The following is a 20,306-nucleotide window of genomic DNA, read 5'->3' on the forward strand; positions in this document are numbered from 1 at the left end:
CATTAGCAGCGACTGCATCTTTAACAAGGAGAAGGATGAGGAGACTAATGGCTGGAGACAATTAACCAAAATATAAATCAGTGTCAGAGTCTCTGCAGCTAGCAGAGGCAGCCAGGCGCCCGCAGGGTCTGGTGATTCTCGCAACACGCTGCTCCAAGTGACTGCAAAGAGTGACTGCACAGAGAGGGAGGGCGAGGGGAAGAGGAAAATCTGGTTGAAATTCAGATCATTTTCAGTAACGGCTGCCTCCTGGTTTGCTGCAGCCCTCTCCAAAATAAGGAGGCAGCAGGAACCTCACTACGAATGCCGTGCCCCGTTCTCCTCGCAGGGTGGGCCAGGATAAGCCCCGTGAGCCTTTTGGAGATCGCCCACCAGCAGCCTGATGTATGTCGGGCTCCGATCACTGACAGCAGCCTTTCTGGGCTGGGTGGCAGGCAAGAGAAAAGCGCCGGTGACTGCAGAGAGGGAATTTCTTTCACCTGAGGTTCAGCACCGCGCAGCCCTGCCCCAAAAAGGCTGCTCCAGCGGTTAGGGTATTTAGCACACATTTGAAGCTCAAGCTGTCGTTTCTCTTCTGCTCCAACTTGCTGCTGGGCACGTCGCTTCGCCGCCTCGTGCTGCTGCTGCTCCCCATCTGCACAGGGACGCACGTGGGCACGGAGAGAGTGGGAGGCATCAGACACCAAGAGGCAACCTGGCACTACAGCAACAGGAGCTGCAGATAGAGCTGAGATAAAAGGAGGGAGTGATGCTCTCGGCAGACACAAAATTTCCTAGATCCAAAAGCGGCAAGGCGCTTTGCTGAGGAAATGGCAATCGAACCTAGCCCGGGATCAGCCTGGATCAGTCTTTTGCTAATATTTAATCAACCCAAAGGCAAGCTGTGAAAACCTGGTCAGAAATGTATGGGTGGGTTTGAAGGGATGCAAAGTAGGCGATTGATGCCAGGTTTGGAAGAGAAGAGAGGCTCAGAAAAGTAGCATGGGAGGAAATAAAACTGAAAAATATTTCTTTTTAAATATGTTTCACTGGCTCTCCATCCCCTTAACGATCACTCAGTAACTGCAGGGATTATATTAAATTTTACTGATCAATACCGTTGCCATAAAACTGTCCCGACCCTCTGCCCCTCCCTCCAATAAAGAAAAAAAAAATCCAATATGCAAAAGGAGGGATGTCAGGGCCTGCAGAGGGAGAGACGCGAGCACATTGATTGAGGCAGGGGGAGCCGGGGTGGAGGAGCCGAGCACCTCCGCGCAGCCCTCCCGGCTCAGCGGGGGCACGCACGGTGTTCCTTCCCCATCCTCGTCTGGATTTGTGTCCGGTTCAGGGACCTATTTCAGAGGTCCCCCTGGCTCGGGTACTGGAGCCACACGCTGCTTGCTCTGCACTGACACCCTCCCTATATCACATAAACCCACTCGAGCCAGGCCAAGCCCCTCGCCAGCGCGACGCGAGTTTGCAGCTCCGAGGAAAAAACAACATTGCCAGAACGTGCAGCAACCAAAGTGATTTTTCTCCTTCTCCACCAACCTCCCCTACTCTCCGTCCCCCCAGAAGACAAGATCCTGGTTCGGGGATGGGACAGGACCGCTGCCAGAGGCGGTCAGCAACCAGCCGAGCCGCCGGGGTGGCCCGAAGCACAGCCCACGCCCAGGGACGCGACGAGCATGTAAATGAGCCTGTGCCTGCGCGAGGGGAATAATGAGCTTTTTATGGAAGCCATTAAAAGGAAAACCCAGATTGGTCTATAAATACTGTTGCATCATTACAGCAGCGAGAAACAACCTTATGTAACAGCACGGCTCTGCAATGTCAGGGCTGGTGGGAAATTACCACGCAGAGGTTCCTGCTTTTTTTGGTTAGTATTTTTTTTTAAACCCAAAACAAAACTGATTTCCGATTTCCAAAGCAACAAATACACTCCAAAAAAAGAATAAAAAAAATCACCTTCTACCTCCCTACTGTGTGCAGGTGGACCTGGGGCTCGCTGGAAGCACAGAGGTGACCTGGGACTGCCCGCACCGCACTGCTGCTGGAGAAATACCTGACTGCAGCTCCCCCGTAAAATGCCACCAGCATCACTCCCTTCCCCTTAACATCCAGCCTCTGAGGGCCGTTTCAGCACAGATTCATTGAGTTTAAGCCCCGGAAGGGACTGTTATATCTGGCACATCCAACCTCCTGCACAGAACCTGCCAGGAAGGCCCACCCCATAAGAGGGTAATAAAAAATCAGGTGCCTAGGTAAGAGGTAATAAAAAATCTCTGCCCCTCAGGAAGCAAAGAGAGCCTCCACCTCCAAACCCCAGGCAGACTCTGGATTCACAAGATAAAATGAATCCTTGCAGCTTCTTCCTCACCAGCATGTCCACTTTCCTAGCGAGAGGGGGGAAAAAAATAAAGGGCGTTTCGCAGGATGACTGCTGTGACTCCCTGCTACCCGCACAGCACCAGGGCAGTGCAGGCATCACCGTCCTCCCACCCAGCAGAGCCGAGAGTCGCCTCGGGCTGTGAAATTCAGCACGCTGACTTTCTCCTCGGCATCCCTCGCCGTGCCCCGGCATGGCCTTTGAGTGCCAGCGGGCTGCGCGCGGCCAGGCAAGGTCAGTGCCTCCGACAGCGCCGGGCGCTAAGCCCAGGGTGCCTGAGTCAGCAGGAGCAGGGGAGGGCTGGGGATCGGGGAAAGCTGGCGGCTCAGACCCACCGGGGGCTCTTCCCCCCCCTCTCTCCCCGCTTATCACCTTGTGCGCAGCACAAAACACCCGGCAGCAGCCCCCTAATCGCGCGGCGCGCAGCCAATACCTTCCCTCGCGGGTCGACGGCGGACACGACAGCCAGAGCAGGATAAGACCTAAAAGCTGGGCACAGGAGGATTTGGGTCAAGGATTTGAAGGCTGCGATCAGGCGACTAATAAAGAAGTGGCTGGGGCGGGGAGGGGGGGGAGCAGCGGAGTTTGTTTCTCGGTTGAACAATAGGCAGCGTGACCCGCTGGCAGCCCGTGTCACTTTTCCATCAGAGATAGGCAGATAAGCCCCAGGCGGGGAAGCTGGAGGCAAGTGAGCATTGTACGGGCAGCCCCGAGGAGCAGAGGGGCTGCCTGCCTCCTGCACACCCCTCCGTGCCACCCCTGCCCCTGTGCAAGGTGCCAAGAGGCTGGGAGGCGAGCTTGTGATGTGCTTTCTGCTTCCCTCTCCTTAATTCTCGAGTTCATCTCCACCTTCTCCATTTGCTGCCAAAGCCTAGACCTGGCGACACGTCGGTAGCCAGCAATGTGTCCAAGGACACCTGCACGTGCAGAACCCAACTGGGCTGTCCACGAACCCAGCCTGGTGCCTGCTGAAGCTAACAGAAAGTCTCCCCCTGCCTCCACAGCCCTGAGAGCACGGCATACCTGGGGAGAATTCTGCACCCTAGGCTGAAGACAGAGGCACGATTTCCAACAAGCAAAGCTCAGGGCACGGTTGCTTTTCTTTCCATGGGCTCCTGGGTTATATCTTTATTGCTCACTCTTCTGGTTGCCTTCTAACACTTCACCATTTATAAAAAAAAGAACAACTCTCAGTCACTCTCCGTCCTTCTTAGACATCAGTCTTTGTGGACCTTCACAGATTTACCAGCACCCAGCTTCTCGCACACCTCCTTCTGGTGAGATGCCACCCATGGGGCATGGGCAAGAAGGGAAGGAAAGGGGAAGAGGCAAGACGAAAGTGAGCAAGTTTTACAAACTAAAGGGAGCTGAGACACCTGAAAGCCCCAACCCCAAGCGACACAGGCCTAACTCTCCCTGCAGACTTATCTCGGAAAAAAAATCATCTTGCAATGTCCTGAGCAAAATGCTCATAAAATTTCATTAATGTTCATGACAGTTCATAAAAATGATCAGTAGAGCTGGCAACTCCAAAATGAGGTGGAAATAAGTTTAAAGATGTTTTTATTGTAATCCTGCTTCGTCATTCAGCTCTCCGCAAGCCCATAAATAAAAGGAAGATGGAACTACACGCTGATGCTGGACTGGAGATGGCGAAGAGATAAAGCACTGAGATGAGACACAAAGGCAGTCATTAATGGCACCTGACTCTGACAGACGGTTTGACTTGTGCCCGTCTGTGAAGGTGCCACAAAAGCATTTGGCAAGGGGGATTCCCACCCAACATTTTAGCCTTGGATTTCCCTTCCTGCCTGCAGTAACGCAGATAGGGCTCCTGAGTTTGAGAAACTATCCAACAGACCTAAGGCGTCTTGAGTCCTGTATTTCCACCAGAGTTGCAACCTTGGAGCCAAAAAGCTTACTGTGCAGCAGGACAAAGGGGCACGGTGACTTCTGGGAAAGGGAGAGGGCCACAAAGCCTATCAGAAATGAGATCTCTGGGCACTCAAACACACGACTTGTCCCTTAAAAACATCTTTGACCTCTGCCTGCAGTGCACACAGCCGCTGGGCAGCACAGCACCCGTCACAGCCTCGCCAGAGCCCAGGACTTTCCGTAACATCCATCTTCATCGGCCCTGCCACGAGCGTGCAGGTGTCTGTACGTCTTTCCTTTGAGCATCCATCAAGGCCGTGCTATTGATCCCTCCTGACCACAGCCTGCAGCTCACCTTGGCCACTAATAAAAGAAGTTCCACTAGGAGAAGAAGGAAGGCAACCACAGCAATCAGAAAAGCAGTTCTGGGGGGCCGGGTCACACACTTCCCAAGTATTCTGAGCCAACTGCATTTCACACATGCTAAAATCTGTCTCCGTGTTGCTCTTCCCTGCCTCTCCACTACACAGACCTTGCGAGACAACCTCCATCACTCCCTGCCTCGCATGGGATCCCTCCCTCCTCCCAGAGCCACACCATCTCTTCATTTCCCAGGGGCTTGCTGTGGTTTATTTATTTAATTTATAAATCCTTCAGTCAGTCCCACAGTTCGTCATTAGCACCAACCTGATCATCCCAAAATTTGCCCTAAAATTTCCTGAGATACTAAACCTCCCATGCAGGATCTCCAAACGTGTCCCATAAGCAGCACTTCTGAAATCCCAGTTCCTTGTCAGATCCCAGTCCCACCCAGCCTCACCCTCTGAGCCACGCAGCTGCTCCTGCTGCCTGCATGCAAGTGCAGCGAAGGGCTAAAAGATTCCTTTGCCTGCAGCACCAGATAGCCTGGAGGTCCTGATTTTTCTCCTGACAGGTTTTTTGGCCGGTCTGATTTGCACCGAAATCAATGGGCTCATCCCGCTGACGTGCAGAGCATTCCCTAAAGCCTTGGACTTGTCTGGATGCTGCGTTCCAAAGTTACTGAGTAATGGACAAACAGAAATGTGCTCAGCCAATAAAAAGAACGTGTCACTGACATGCAGCTGGTGTGCCTAATGGATATAAGGTCCCTTAAATATCCCAAATTCTACTCATTCTCTCAATTCATTAAGCCGCTTGCTTTGAACTGATGAAATATTAAAATACTCAGATGAGTGATTTTAAATGGGTGATAAGGTACAGGTTTAGGCAATGAGCAGTGGGAGCTGATGATCCACAGGAATCACTCACATATCCAATGTATTAAGGGCAAGGCAGCCTTAAATAGGAATCCTTTCAATTTCCCCGTAGGGTGTGAGGAGGGCAGTCAGAAAACCTCCTATTCCAGAAACACGCCCTTGGAGTTTTGATCCAACAGGCAATGCAAAAGCAGGAGGACACTGCTGTACGCTGCTGAAATGCATCAAGAACGCTCCCCAAAAGCTGCAGCCAAGGGTACAACACCTCAACACTATCCCGAGGCCTTAGGATGTCTTCACGGGTTTGGTTTATCCAGGATTCTTTCCCTTGCCTTGCAGGTAACTAAGAGCTTTTCTCACCTACCTCATGTGAAATATAACCGTATTCTTCTAGCTTTAAAATGAAGGCTAAAACTGGTTTATCAGAGACCTCTCCACCTTTACCATTTCTCTGAATCTCTGCCAGTACCTAAATGGTCTCCTTTCCCCAACACCAAATGAAGCATTCTGTGGATGAATATAAGGGTAAAGAGTAGCACTAATGAAATAATTATTTCAAATGAAATAATGCTTTTCAGCAAGCCAATATACTAATTTTCTCCTCCCAGCTCATCCATTCTTCCCTACAAGTATGTTCATCCCAGAACCTGCACGAAGGCGGCCACGGATAACTCCAGACCTACAGGAAAGGGAGAAACAAAAGCCACCCGGGTAATTCTGCTCTGCACAGTTCCTTGGAAATCCCAGACCTAACTCACCGCGCACGTGGGCCCTGGGGAGCATCCTGCCAGCAGCCTCCGCGGAGTGCAGGGCACACCACCACAAGCCAATTCCAGAGGTAATTTTCACCAGTGCCTTCCAGCGAGGTGGTGTCCAGGAATGGCTTTGTTCCCTGCCAGCCTTTTGCAGGTTTTAGGTTCGCAAAAAAGGGAAAGCAAATATTTTATAGTGCACAGCCTGAAGTCTGCAACGTTGCCATCTGAAGCCCTCACAAAGCAGCCGATGGAGGATCAGGCTCCGAATAAAAACTTGGCAGCTCCTCCCATTTCATCTCAGTATCTCAGTGCTCACACGGACACTTTGTGGGGGCTCAGGCAAGCAAAGCAAAAGTTGCTCGTACCTTCCTACAGACCTGGAGGCTTAACTCCTTGGCCGAACCTTCCCACGTGCTCTTCATTCTGACACAGCATGTTCTGTTAATGTCCGTCAATTACACGGATCTGGTAGGGATTTACTTGATTTCTTGTCTTCTAGTTAAACAAAAGAGCACGTCCATTTACTTGGGCAGCTATTGTCTAAAACCAAACAGGTATGTCTCTGTTTGATGAACAAACTGCGCTCACCCACCTGGAAAGCCTTTTCCTTCCAACATATTGTGTCCGCACAGCCAGGCCTTGCCTGCCAGCAGCAGCATTAGTCAGGAGCTTCCTTGTATTTATTGGCTTTGCCTTCAGGAAGCACGTCCTGGTGCAGAGCTTTAACTTAAACAGCCACAAAGGTGAGAGCTCTTTGTATATTCCGCCAGGATGAGGATTAAAACATTTCCGTAGGCAGTCTACGTCCCACAGATGCAGCAGAACTAAGCTGCAAGGGCCAAATTCAGCATCATGATGCATAAACGTCCTCCCCACACTGACCCAGAAGCCACAGTTAATGCATTCAGTGGTCTTTCTCTGGGATCTTTTTAAGCTTTCTGCAGCATGCAGTCAAGAGTCAGCTTCACAGCTGTCCTCCAAAGTCAGCACGAGTTGTGGAAGCAGCTCCGTACGTGCTGTGGAAGAAATCAGGGACCACCAAGGAAGGTGCAGACAGGTCCCCATTTGAAGGCACTCCTGTTCCTCTGAAGCTGCTTGTTTTTTCTGCTGTAACTTCGTTTACGAATAAACATTTCTGACCAGTATCAGCTCTTTTGGCAGCAGATGCTACAGACTGCAGGGCACTAAAGGCTCACATCTACCTCCCAGCTGCTAAAAGCTTCTTGTGACCTTTCAGTCCCTACTTCAGGTCTTCTAGATTAGAAGGCAAAAGCTTATGAGGAAACATAAAAAAGCAAATAAATAAATAAACAGGCAGCCCAGAAGCCAGCTTGTATCAATCCTTAGAGGGCAGTGCAGCAGGATGCTCAGGCACCCTGATACCATTACCTGCATCGCTCAGCAATGCCTTCTGCTGAGTCAGGACCAGCCTTGACGTGGGCAGAACCATCTGCATTTCTGTTCTCCCCTGCTCTCCTTTTCTCTCCCGGAGCATCTTCCAAAGGAATGAGCTAAATCAGTGGATCTCCTTTTCTCCTGACCCATTTCCCAGATATTTTTCATCTGCTCCTTCCACCTGGCCTGACTTGTTTGCTGCTCTCTTCCTTCTTGACTAACGTCTTTCATTCCTCCTTAAATACCCTTTTCTAAACGGGACACAGCTGCACCCCGTAGACCAAACACGTACCTGGGGCAATCCAGTTACAGCACTGCTGTTTCAACTCAGCCCTGGCTGTACGGGTTTATGGCAGGGTGAAATTCACATGGCAAGGCCCACTAAGTACATTCCAGGCAGATTTAAACATACGCACATGAGATGCACAGGCTCTTGGCCAAACGTCTGCCTGCCTAAAACATATTCTAATCTGGTCCGTGCCCATCCAGAAAGGCTGGCTGCATACCACTGTAATCTTTGTTTAAACTGTGCTTGTTACATGCAGTTTATTTGCTCTGGGCACATGATGCCTTTGTTTTCCTTCCATGTCCTTATGCAGCCCTCATGTAGCGTGTACCTGGAAGAAATTATCCCCTGGGAGGCCCAGAAAGCCTGGAGTGTCCCCTCAAATGGCTTTGTCTTCATGCAGCAGTCAAGAGACTCTTCTTGCTTCCTCCTGCCTCTTTGTCACTGCTTTATACCTGTCCAACAAGTTCTTTGTTTCTAAAGACTTAAATGCTGCCTTGGGTTTTCTTTCAGAGCTTGCTCACCTTGCAGCCAGAGGAGAGAGCACGTGGCTGAACGTCGCGCTGCCTAGCTCCATGCCCAGCTATGCTCCGTGCCTTTTCGTGCAGCTTTCACCAAATTAATTAGCATCTTCTTTCCTACCATTCTTTAACATGGTCAACACTAAACACCTCCCAACGTCCTTGCAAGCTGGGCTGGCTTAATTGCACTGACAGCAGCTTGACATTCTCGGACAGGCACCAAGTTTCTCCATCCTGAGCTGCACCACAGCGTGCTGTTAACACCCACGGCCTCTTATCTATTTCTCACTCACCTCCCTGCAGTTCCCTCAAGATATCGAGTGGCAACAAATGGAAGGAAAATCCTTTTCCTCCCTGGAACTCCTTTTTATTCTACAATTTATTTCCGTGCTATGCCCCAACCTCAGCAAGGTAATCCTGCCCGTGGTGCTGAGCAACTGGGACTCACTGAAATCCATGGGAGAGCAAAGAGCGGGCTTTAACCTCGTGCTCACTGTTTTAGAACTTGACAGGCTTGTCTTGAACAACTTTAATGCATTTCAGCAAATTATTCAATGAACAGTATGTCCATGCAAGGGAATTCTACCTCGAACGGGCAATTTTAAAGGAAGGGTATCTGTAAACAAAGCCTCAAACCCAGTGTTATCTTCAAAGCTTGAAAGGGAAGGGAGCGAAGCGGCTGGCAAGACAAGGAGAGATCTTAATCTCCCCTTTGAGGACAATGCTCCTATCTCGAGCTTTTGGTTCTGTATGCCTTGTACCCAATTACACCCAATTACGTGTCTTCATCCAGGGCAACACAGACAGCAATTCCACGGTGGCTGAACCCAATAACCCGGGTACCCTCTGACAGCTTGGAAAGGAAGATCAAAGGCACGACAAAGAGACAGGTAAATTAAGATGGCAGTTCTTGGACCTTCTTCATTTAACATAGTGTGGCCAAGGGAGGGGGTTCATACAGGTGTGGTGCATCATTATGATTCCCTGGCATGGGTTTGGGGTGACCTGTGCAGCTGCCAGGCACTGAATTATGCAGGTCACCGAGAAGGAAGGTCAGCCAAACCTTTTTGCCACCCCACGATGTATTTCAGATATGCCAGATGTTTTACAGAGGCGTGATGGCAACTTAGGTCACTTAAACATATACAACTTTTTTTTCTGGACTGACACACAGAACCCACAAATTATTTCCTTTGCTTCATAGCATAACACGGGTTGTTTTCTTCTGAAATAGCTAGATGGGCACAGCTTCTGATAGCTGGACTAATCATACATAGTGGCAAAACTTGTGTTCCCAGGGGGAACCACCAATGTTCCCACCAGGCCAGAGCTAAGCTGAAGGGAGCAAACAGGCTGGGGGAGCCCAAGAAGTGTATTTGCTTTCATAAAAGACAGATCGTTATTTTATTCTGTGCATCACAGGTTCAGAAATATTTTCTTTTAAGATGGGGATTCTAATTTCCAAAGGCGTTTGCACCCTTAGCTGCAGCTGTATTAACCTGCAGGATCGTTGTTCATATGGCTATTAATTAAGGCTTGTGGCAGCACTTCCATTACAAACCTCTGCCTTTTAGGAGTTTATAACTCAGCCATAAAACTTTGCTCCAGGCTGAAATCTATCATGAAAGGGTCTGCCTGGAAGGAATCCATTCTTTTGTATTTTTTAGTCCCAGAAGCTTACAGCAACAAAACAGGGATTTTATTCTAAAGGCTGCAACACAAAAAAAAACAAACAACCTTTCAGCTGTTTTTTATAGGGGTGCTGGGTGAGATGTGCCTTCTAGACTGGCTCCTTGATGCTTACTGATCAGGGTGGGGTTTTTATATGCTGAACATTGAGAATTTAGGAATTATGGTTTCTTGGGCTTAAGGGCCAAAGTCTGTGCTTACTTAAATACCAGCGAATCCACCCCTCTGCCCTTGCCCATTCCCCACTGGCACATGAATCAGTTCACGTTTCCCATCCTTCACTCCCTGCTACCCCCACTGAGCCTCAGGGGAGTGCCAGGACGTAATTCACGCCCAGCACTCAGATACGGATGGACTCATCTCTCCAGGTGCACAGGTATCACCTTCACACACGAGTGCTGTCAACAGAACAGTCCAAACTGTCCTCACTTTGGGGTGTGGGCACCTGCTGATGGGTTAAAATGACAGAGAATATCTGTCCTTCACTTCTTTGCTGCCCACTTTCACCCTGGTACTGCAGTTTTTGTTGGGAGCGCACAGAACGGAGGTAGAACCTGTTAGCACTGCGTTTGAAGGGCAGGTGATGGAGCTGGAAGTCATCTCTGATACTCTCCTCCTGCCTCTGATACTTACGTTTGCAAAATGTTCTGAGGCTTGCAGGTAAAACAGAGAAATGCCCACATCAGCCCCAACACCGAGGGGGATGGATGTCGTTCTGAAGCTCTTAAACAACGTTCCCTTGAGCAAACACTGCATTTACTGCACCAAGTCCTACATGTGTCAGATACCTAGCACGCAGTGAGTGCTTCCACAAGTAGTACCAGCAGCAGTAGTAGTAACAGTAATATTTTCCTACTGCTTTTTAATCTGTAACTGAACAGGAAGTTTACACGAAGCATCAGAAACTACTAGCACAACAGAAAAGTCATCAGCGAACTGCTGTTTGCAGGCAGACCCAACGGACCAGCATTCTGATTTCTAGCGCATCCAGAACCAGAGTCTGGGCTGCTCTGGGCCCTACCTACCTCCTGCTGTGTCCCCAGAAGCTTCACAGCTGCACAGATCATTTTTTGTTGTTTTAGAAAACAAGCAGCACCTGCCAGGCTCAGCCTTTTCACCCAAATGGGGCAACCGAGTTTAGAAAGGGAATTTCAAAATTCCAGTTTTCTTTTTCGAATGACGAGACAAGTATCTTAAGCTAGATTTTTAAAGCATTAGAAAAGTTGATGACTACTAGCAACACAGAGAAAATGCACTATTGAACACTACGCCCAGAGCATCAACTGACCACATCAGAGGTGACAAAGGAATATTCATGTTCGTGACTGGATATCTTTGATTCAGGAACTTCTACCTTGTTGGGGTATCTGCTACTGCAGGAAATCAGACTTTAAAACCAACAGACCAGATTGGTTTGGCGATCCTTCTGTTCTTACAATTCAGAATTCAGTATCATCTCTATTATTTATGCTTTGTAAAATACTGGTCATTTTTTTGAATGTCCACTTTCTCCCAAGCTAACACGCAAATGTTCTTGCGCTGCATTTTGCAGCTGCAGCTCACCCAGCTCAGACTTCACCCTGCAAAAAGCAGAGCCCCGATGGCTCCAGAAGCTCCTACTGGAGTATGACCTCTATGCATGGCAGCTGGATGCCTACATATATAAGATTTTCAGGATCAGGGTGTCTCAGGGTTATCATATTGTTACCCAAGCACTGCCATCCACTGATTTTGCTCCTTGCAGTCACAGGCCCACCTTTTAAGGCTGCAATGCTTTAAGCTAAGTTTCCAATCGACTCGGGAGCATCTTTGGCCTTCAATGAGCCTTTTGTGCAAAGGATCACTTTTGCAAATGAGATGCAGCCTCTCACGTCAGTTAGAAAATACACGCATCTGGGCCACCCCAATCCCACATTCTTCCAAAAAGGGACTAGAGTAAGCATATATCAAAAACAGTAATGGGCTTTCTTTACAAGGCTAATCAATTCTCCCTTCCAACACAAAAATGAGCGTTTCCCCCCAAAGACAACTTTCCCCCAAATAAAAGAACAAAAGGAAGGATATTTGGGAAGGGGAAAAAAAGGAAGAAAGAAGAGAAAACCCCCCAGCACTGACAATCAGAAATGTTCATTTACATCTAACAGCATCCACACGCCAGTAACATAGCAGAAACTCTTAGCCTACCATACAAAGAGGGTGCCCCCAAATGGTACCTGCAAGAGGTCTCTCGGAAGGAGATGTTTAAATCCCAGTGGGTGTGTATCCTGTTGACAAACAAACAGAGAGGTCAATGGCACAGGCTGAATGCTGCATCGCTCGCCATTTACAAGAGCAGCTCCGTCACGACAACCCACCCGCGCTCCTCTCGGGCTCCCAACCCCTCCGCCACAGCCTCTGCGGGGTGCTGCGAGGGGCTGAGCACCCCCAGGGGGTCTCACAGTGCTGTAAATGAGACCCACAGGTGAGCTCTCTACCAGGCACAGGGGCAAGACGCTGTCTCAACTAATAGGGCACGTTCACAGGGAGCAGAAAGGGCTAAGCAGTGACATTTTATGAAGAAAACCCAAATACGGCTGCGCTGCGTTCCCTCCTCCACGCCCGCCCCAGCTGTAAATAAATTATTAGCAATTTCCCACCTCGGAAATTAATTTCACATACTCTGTCACTCTGCCTGCTGACAAGCAGGAAAAGCAGATCCGAGATGAACAACATCCTAAATTAAGACAGGGCGGCCAAGGGGGCTGGGTTTTGTTGTTTGGTTTTGTTCTTTTTTTGATTTTTTTTTCCCCTCTTTGCTACCCTTTTCAAGAGGGACAGCATCTGCACCAACCCGGAGGGCTAAGGCAGACGTTGACCTTCTGTGGTCCGGCGTCTCCACTTGATAGCAGGGGCAGCGATCTCCCCCGGCACCCAGAGGAGGGCTGTGACCACCCATGGTTCTCCGCGTCAGCGTGATTGATGAGGAGCCCAGCCAGCTGAGACCAAACCGGCACGCGAGCCCAGCTCCTCGCACGACGCCGCTCTCATCGCGGCATCTGCCTGCGAGCACGCCTGGCTGTGTGCACAAACCGGCTCCTGCAGCCCGAGGTTCCCAAAAGCACTGAACAGAAGCGCCTGCAAACATCACACGCGGCGAGGCCAAATGCGTTTTTGCGCATTTTGAGCGTCCCCACGGCGCTGCTGCCTCTGTCCCCAGCTAGAGAACATAGCTGAAGAGTCCAGAAAAAGCCTAATCCAAAGGCTGCCGAAGCAAAAGGGACCTGTTCTGGTTTGAATGTGCCCTGAATTGGGCCAGAAAGCACTTAAGCATGAGCGGGGAAGTCAATGGGACATAACCCAGGTCTGAGTGGCTGCTCAAGTGCTTTCCTGAACGGGTGCCCCTGCTCCAGCCTGGTTCAGAAATCAGCTGCAAGCAATGCTCAGCACGGAAATAATTCCACATCCGAGACACGAGGCTTCTGCAGGTTTTACTAATGCGATACCTATCTTCTGTGCTCTCCCTGCAGGACTGGCTCAGTAAGGGAGGCTGGCTGCTCTCCGAGTGGTTCTTTCAGGGGTGAGTTACTTCTTTTAGGGGGTTGTTAGATTTTATTAGATATTAAGTTCCACCAATAAAGCTGTGCTCTGAACTGTACTTATTAGTTCCACATGTACCTCGTTTTCCCTATTCTACCTTCTCCTCATATGCAAGGTTTAGAAAACCTACCCCAGCTTTCCACCTTCCTAGCTTTTTGTTTGCAAACAGAAGGGGCAAAAGGGGAATCCCAGCTACTGAGCCCACAGCAGGTAACAGTTGCTCTTCAAAGTTAAAATTTGGCCAACATTTGAGAACTTCTGGGAAAGCACAGGCCAAACTGGGGCATTGAGTAACATCTCCATGAGCAGAGGCTTGGTCAAACTGGGACACATTTGAGCTTTCCAGGTAAGCTGATGTGAATCCAAAGCGAACTGAAGCCAGCCCGAGCCCTCCTGGTCCTTCTGGCCCAGAAGAGAGTGCAGTTGGTGGGGATGGAAAGCCTGATTTTGCACTGCTCCATAAAATCCCTGACTTCTTGCACACACAGACCTCCAGGAGATCCCTTTAATTCCAGCTCAGCACCTTGCACGGTGCCACTCAGACCCTGGAAGCTGCACAGTGGAAGTGGGGAGAGCTCCAAACGCCACCCAGCCACAAACTGCCGGAAATCGAACCACGAGCCTGAAAAGGGACCTCATGCTTCTCCCGTTTCTGTCTATAAAACATTCCTCGGTGCCCTCAAAAAAAAGAAAAAAAAAGGGCAAGACAAAAGGAACAATCATCCCGCCAGAGGGTTTGGCCCTGAGCTATAGGTAGATTAAACACCGTGTTTGTCTAGCTAAAACTCCACGGTCCCTTTCCTGATGAAAAAATGACGACTCGGAAAGGCAGCTTTACGGTGAGCTGCCCCACGGGGCTCTGAAGACAGCAGCGCTCCTGCAAGCCCCACTCAGGGTCCAGCAGTGGGCCACGCAGTGCTTGGGGGTGCTGGTCCACCGGCAAGCTGCTCAGGCCCACCAGGAGCTCACCCGGGCTCGGCGTTCTCGTCCTGGGGCCAGCCCTGCAGTGATGCTCGCAGCTCTCCACAAAACGCAGCTCCTCGTGGTCTGCGGCAGGCTGGATGGAGCCCGGCGGTGCTGAGCACCGAGGAAAGGCAGGGCTCCTAATGAGGCTTAGCCCAGCTCAGCTTCAAAGTGTAAGGACACCGCTTCAGAGAGCTGTGAGTAGCAGGGAGGGACGGGCTGCTAGGAAAGGCACAGCTCAGATCCACGCAGAGGCAGAGACAGCTATCTGCCGAGATGGATAATTAAACACCCATATTTAGACAAATGAATAGGTGAGAATGAAATTAAATCCTAATTATCTTTTTTGGGGGGGCGTGGGGAGGGATGGGGAGCAGAACCAAGCGCTCCTTCCACGTCTCTACGCCGTTATCACCAATTAGATTTCTGAGGCTAATGTACATTTTGCTTTAACGGGTTATTCATCCAATTGAAATCAAATTACTAATAATTTGCAAGCTATCAGCTACACAAGCCCGTCCTTGGGTCGTATAGAGAATGGTGAGCGGGAGATGGTTCCTTACAAATTAATAACAGAAAAGGGGGGGGGGGGGGGAATTAAAAACAGGCAGGCAGGACGGCCACTTCCATCTCTCCCACCTCCTCACCCAGCCACGATTTCAGGTGTAGTGTGGTCAGGTAGAAGAGCCCAGTACAAAAATGCCCCGATGGGTCCCGTGGCAGCAAGCAGGGGCAGGATCCCAACAAAGGCAGGGCCAAGGCACTCGGAGGATGTAAGCAGGGGGTTCACAAACCTCTGGGTCAGGCACCTCAGCAAGGAGGCACCCGAGTGTCAGGGCTCGGTCTGTACCAAGAGTGAAATCACTCAAAAACGTACGTGAAACCAAAAAAAGGGATTTAACAGGAAGGGCTGAGGCTGCTCGAGTCATCTCTGGAGCCTGCACTGGAATGAGAAGCCAGCCCAGAAAAGAAAGCGACAGAGCTGGCAAAATAAGGGAGAGCAGCTGGGATAGTTTTTAATTTTTAAGTTGTTTTTTTCCTTCCCTGTCATTTCTTTTTACTCTAGAGGCCCCTGCGGGCTTCCAACACCGGAGTGGCAACCACGGAAGAGGCCAAGGGAGGGAGCCAGGCGTCCCCGGCCACACCACGGGCAGCAGCAGCAGCCCCATCCTGCAGCTGAGCCCCTGCACCGCGGCCAGCTCGCCTTGTGCTGCTCCTTTTGGCTCTCCGCATGGCACGGAAGCGTGGAAAACACCGGGCAGCATCCAGCTACAGCGACGGGTCCCAACTGCCAGGGAGAGAAAAATACTGACAAGGCTTCCCCATGTCCTCTGGTGCAGGAGAGTGCATTGAAGGGACAGTGCTGGAGAAAGGGGGAACTAAGGACGTCTGTCCAGCTGGCACAGCCCAACACCACCGCGGGCAGAGGGAATTCAGCGTGCCTGGGGCAGGCTCTAGGTGCCAGCATCGTGCATGGGAACACAGAGCGTAGGCACGATGCACGTCACAGTGAGCAGTTCGGGAGGATCTATACTTGCAGGTGGCATTGCCCAGGCTGCTTGGCTGGGTGGTCAGAGCGAGCTCCTTCCTCCTACCTGCTCTTTTCTCCTTCTTCCTACCTGCTCTTTGTCCTCTTAACAGGGTCTCAGCTTCCACAGCCTGCCTGCACCCCCATCCCGCTACCTGCAGCCAACGCTACGAAGCTCGTGCAGGCAATGAACAGGGCAGTTCTTCCAGGGAAGCCCACACACGATGGCTGGAAGAATGGCCTAAAGATTACAGCAAGACTGAGACCTGGACTTGGGGTGTCTCAGTCATTCCCTGCCATGGAAGCGATGCTGTAAGGGTCAGCTACACGGAGCCGCAGGCAGCCAAGAGCACTCACTGGATTTCATTCTCATGCTTCACCTTTCTTTCCAGCCTCCTATCTCTTTCTTGGGCAAGAAGGGATTTCTTGCTGTATCTTGTATTTTATCCTGCAACATCCCTGACAAGCAACCATTGTCCTTCTCTCCCCCGCACCTCAAATATATGTCCTCATTAGGTCAGTGACATGCTTCCTGGCACTCTGGACCAAGTCCAGCCTTCGCTTCCCAGATGGATCTTTAATATATCTATTGAATACGGGGGCTGTTATTAAGTGGTGCATGGTTCAGAGAAAAAGAGAGAAAGGGGGAGGAAAGAGGAAGAAGAGAAAATAAAGGGCTGCAGAGGAAGGAAGAAGGGATTGACTTTGACCTGCCAATTAACAGAAAATAGCCAGTGGAGGCTGTGAAAGAAAAGTGTCCTGAAGCATTAAAATCTCTCTCCAGCTCTAAAAGGGGCTTTGGCTCCCTCCTTTTGAGTCATGGTAATTAGGAGGAGGGCTATCGAGTCTAATCTAAGAGCCTGATTCATGGCTGGAGCCCAAAGAGCATCCTGCTCTTCCCTGTGTCCGCTCTCCCTTCAGTCCTATGCCGCCTGGACGAGCCTTGTCCACCCAGCCCAGACCCCAGGGATTTTGGCAGCAGGTAAATCATCAGCGTTGTGAGCATCACGCCATCCACTGAGCTCCTCCGGGAGGGGGGCGTCTCAAGGGTCTCCCCCCCAGGGCAGCACCAAGGGGGAGTGTCTGGGAGCGTTTTGGGAAGGACGAGGATGGCAGAGGCGGTGCCGTGTACCCTGCACATCAATGGGGAAGGCGCTGGGACCTTGTGGCCCTGAATTACAAGCAGGTGCGTGTGACAAATACAACGGGGGGTGCTTGGATTTGATCTTCAATCAATTAGGGAGTCAAAGAGCAGCAGCCTTATGGGATATTAGAAATAGCTTTCCACTTAGGAAGGCAGGCAGTGGAAAGGCTGACAGCCGCTAGCCATTAGGGCTGAGCGGAGGTCAGTAATTTTGCCATCAGAAAATGGATGCGGAGCGAGAACGCTGAGAGGTGGGGGATGCTGGGGGCAGGGGAAGGCACCCTGACCCTCTGGGCTCTGTATGTGATGCACGGCAGCGTCCCACCAGTCCTTGAATAAGCACCTTCGCTTCAAGTGCTGGTTTGAAAAAGCACCGCAAGTCCCGCGGCAGGTGCTGGGCATTGGGGTCACGCCACTGCCCCAGCCGGAGAACACGCGGGGACTTAAGGAAAGACTTAAGGGCAGTATGAGGTTCTCCAGAAACCTCCCCAGTGCACACACAAGCATGCTGTTGCAGGACAACTGTTATCCTCTTATTTCTCCTCAAAATTGCTTTTATTTCAGAGCAATATTTGGCACGGAACCCAGCCCCCTGTGTGCTCTCATCGTACAATCTGCTCCTACTTTTTCTCCCAATCCTCTTTTTTTTAATAAAAGAACTTTAAAGGCATTTTCACCATACAGGTCCTTTTGTACTTATCCTGCCCATTACTTAGTCCAATGTACATATTTACTTAATATCCCATAAGTGTTCCTTCGATGCCTTCATGGTCGGTCAGATCAAAAACTTTCACCATTTCTAACAGGTGCTTAAGCATTACTGCCTCTTACTGCTAGCCACGCCGTCGCATTTTGCTGGGGAGTTAGCCAGAGCTGTTTCATGAGCAGTTCCCAACCTATCATGGCAAATTTCAGATGCCACCATTACATCCCTCCTCCCTCTTTTCCTCCTCTCCCATACTAATGAAAAAGGCCAGTCTTTACAACAAAAATTATATTCTTGCACCTACAAGACAACGCTGGGCTTAAATCCAACAGCATGTCAGCATCTTGCTGTTAAAGCTGAGCCTTATTCTTCAGCTACTCTGAGCTTCCTCTGTTTGGAGATTTCCTGGGACAATGTAATGGAACTCCTTTAAGGCAGCTTCAACCTCAACATGAAAAGCTCCCAGGCTTTTGCAGAGGTAATGTGTTTCCCAGTAATACCAGTCAGAGCTTCCCAATGAGTCTAAGGAAGTTGATATGGAATTTGTAGTCTCAAATCCCTCTACATTGCTTCATTTTGTGTCTCGGATAAAGCAGAGAGGGGAGAACTAAGCCACAGACTGGGATAACTTTTAGTTAGTAACTACACCAGTGACCTAGGTGCATCAATCAGTACAGAAATGCCCCATTGTTATCATTCCTTTCACCATAAAGGAAAAACTGTCTTCATAGCCAGCCAAGCGTCCTCACCAGATGCCAGCACAGCTGAACATACCTGCAGTGATTAAGGCAATGCAAGTGTTACACTAAGGAAGGTTGTAGAAGAGCAAGATTTCTGGAACCCGAGTTCTGATCAAAAGGAAAAGGCTATTACTCTTCTGCAGCACTGTCCCAATAATCTCCAGAGCTTGTTCCCTAAGTGCTTACAGTCTGGGTATCAAACTACGGTATCAAGCTCTGCAGACGCCTCTGGTTATATGAGACAAGATTTTAAGCCCCCTGTTTTCCAGACAGGAGGCATAACACAAAGGCTACTTAGCACACCCTGCAAAGCAGGCTAAAGAGGACTCAAGGGGTCTCACTACGAGCTGAGAAACATTCACCTCTAAGCCTGGGTCACCTGGATTTCAAAGCAGATGAGCCAAGCTCATTAGAGTGCAAAACTCGTTACGCACGTGCAGGACAGCAAAGTGACACGGTTTTGCAAGGACTTGGTAGTGAAATAAGTTGGCACGCAATGAAAAGCACCGACTTCAACGCTGCAAGAACACCACGAGGCAGGCGAAAAGCCCTCAGACCTCCTCTGAAGGCCATCACCACAGGCAGATGCCTAAGATCAGTGTCAAAGGCTAGAATGAGAGACTAACCAAGAAACTAAGCTTCTGGCTCCTATTCTAATCCTTTGGGTCTCTTCTTTACCGATGCCTAGACCTCAAAGCAGCAGGAAGCATCCCCTTGTGCCAACGATGGAAGGAAACAGTCAATATTAAGGAAACTGAGAATGGGGAAAAAAAAGAAAAGGCAACAACGTCCACACCAATAATGCCACTGTTTATAATTGTAAAATAAATGTGCGTGAGGGCCGTCCAGGGGTATGAGAGGAAACCACAGGTTTGCTCAGGCCCTGACCTTGTTTTCCTGCTGTCGCAGTTTAACCTATTTCCTCCTCTCAGTGGGAGGCAATAAAACCTCGGCCCAATCCAGCACCAGGCGGGGGGGATACAACAGGTGAATTAAAAGCAGAAGGCAGATGGGGCGCTGTCTCTGGCGGGCCCCAGCTGTCATGTCTGCGAGCTGTCTGGCCTTCACGCTGCTGCCTCCAGAGCCAGCCCCACCACACCTTCATCCCCCCCAGGGGAGTGGGGTCAGGCTGCTTCCCATTCCTCACCCTTAAACGGGTGGGAACGGCCAGTCCTCCCCCAGCTGGGACAAGAGGATGATGATTTTGTGGGACCGTCTATTTGCAGGGGTCAGAGTGCTTGGAAATGCCGAGGGATGGGAGCGGTAGATGTCCCCTGCCAGGGCAGCAAGCGCTGAAGCCACGCGCTCTTTTTTTCTGCTATTACTGCACCCAGCAGAGTGGTGCCTGGTCCCTGTTGGCCCCGGCTGCTCTAGCTTTTCCCCCCATGCTTTATCTGAGCTCCCAGGAAAATGAAAAGGAGAACAACCGTGCAAAACCAACGAGACTCTAACCTCCCTGGCCAGACTCACGCACTCCTCTAAGGAATCGAGACAACGCTCAAGCAAGAGACCTTCAGAG

General features: G+C 50.3%; 1 protein-coding gene across 5 annotated transcripts in view; it reads right to left on the reverse strand.

Moving 5' to 3' along the window:
- SAMD11 (sterile alpha motif domain containing 11) overlaps nucleotides 1-20,306 on the reverse strand; it is a 220,359-nt gene that overhangs the window by 53,638 nt on the left and 146,415 nt on the right. For 3 of the 5 annotated variants that reach the window (XM_040533324.1, XM_040533326.1, XM_040533327.1), the window contains one exon: nucleotides 12,344-12,394. The exons of the other annotated variants lie outside the window; for them this stretch is intronic. In XM_040533324.1, coding sequence (XP_040389258.1) covers nucleotides 12,344-12,394 — 51 coding nt within the window. The remainder of the gene's footprint in view (nucleotides 1-12,343; nucleotides 12,395-20,306) is intronic. 5 annotated transcript variants of the gene reach the window in all.

The sequence above is a fragment of the Cygnus olor genome, chromosome 21 (assembly GCF_009769625.2).
Source record: "Cygnus olor isolate bCygOlo1 chromosome 21, bCygOlo1.pri.v2, whole genome shotgun sequence".
NCBI lineage: Eukaryota > Metazoa > Chordata > Aves > Anseriformes > Anatidae > Cygnus > Cygnus olor.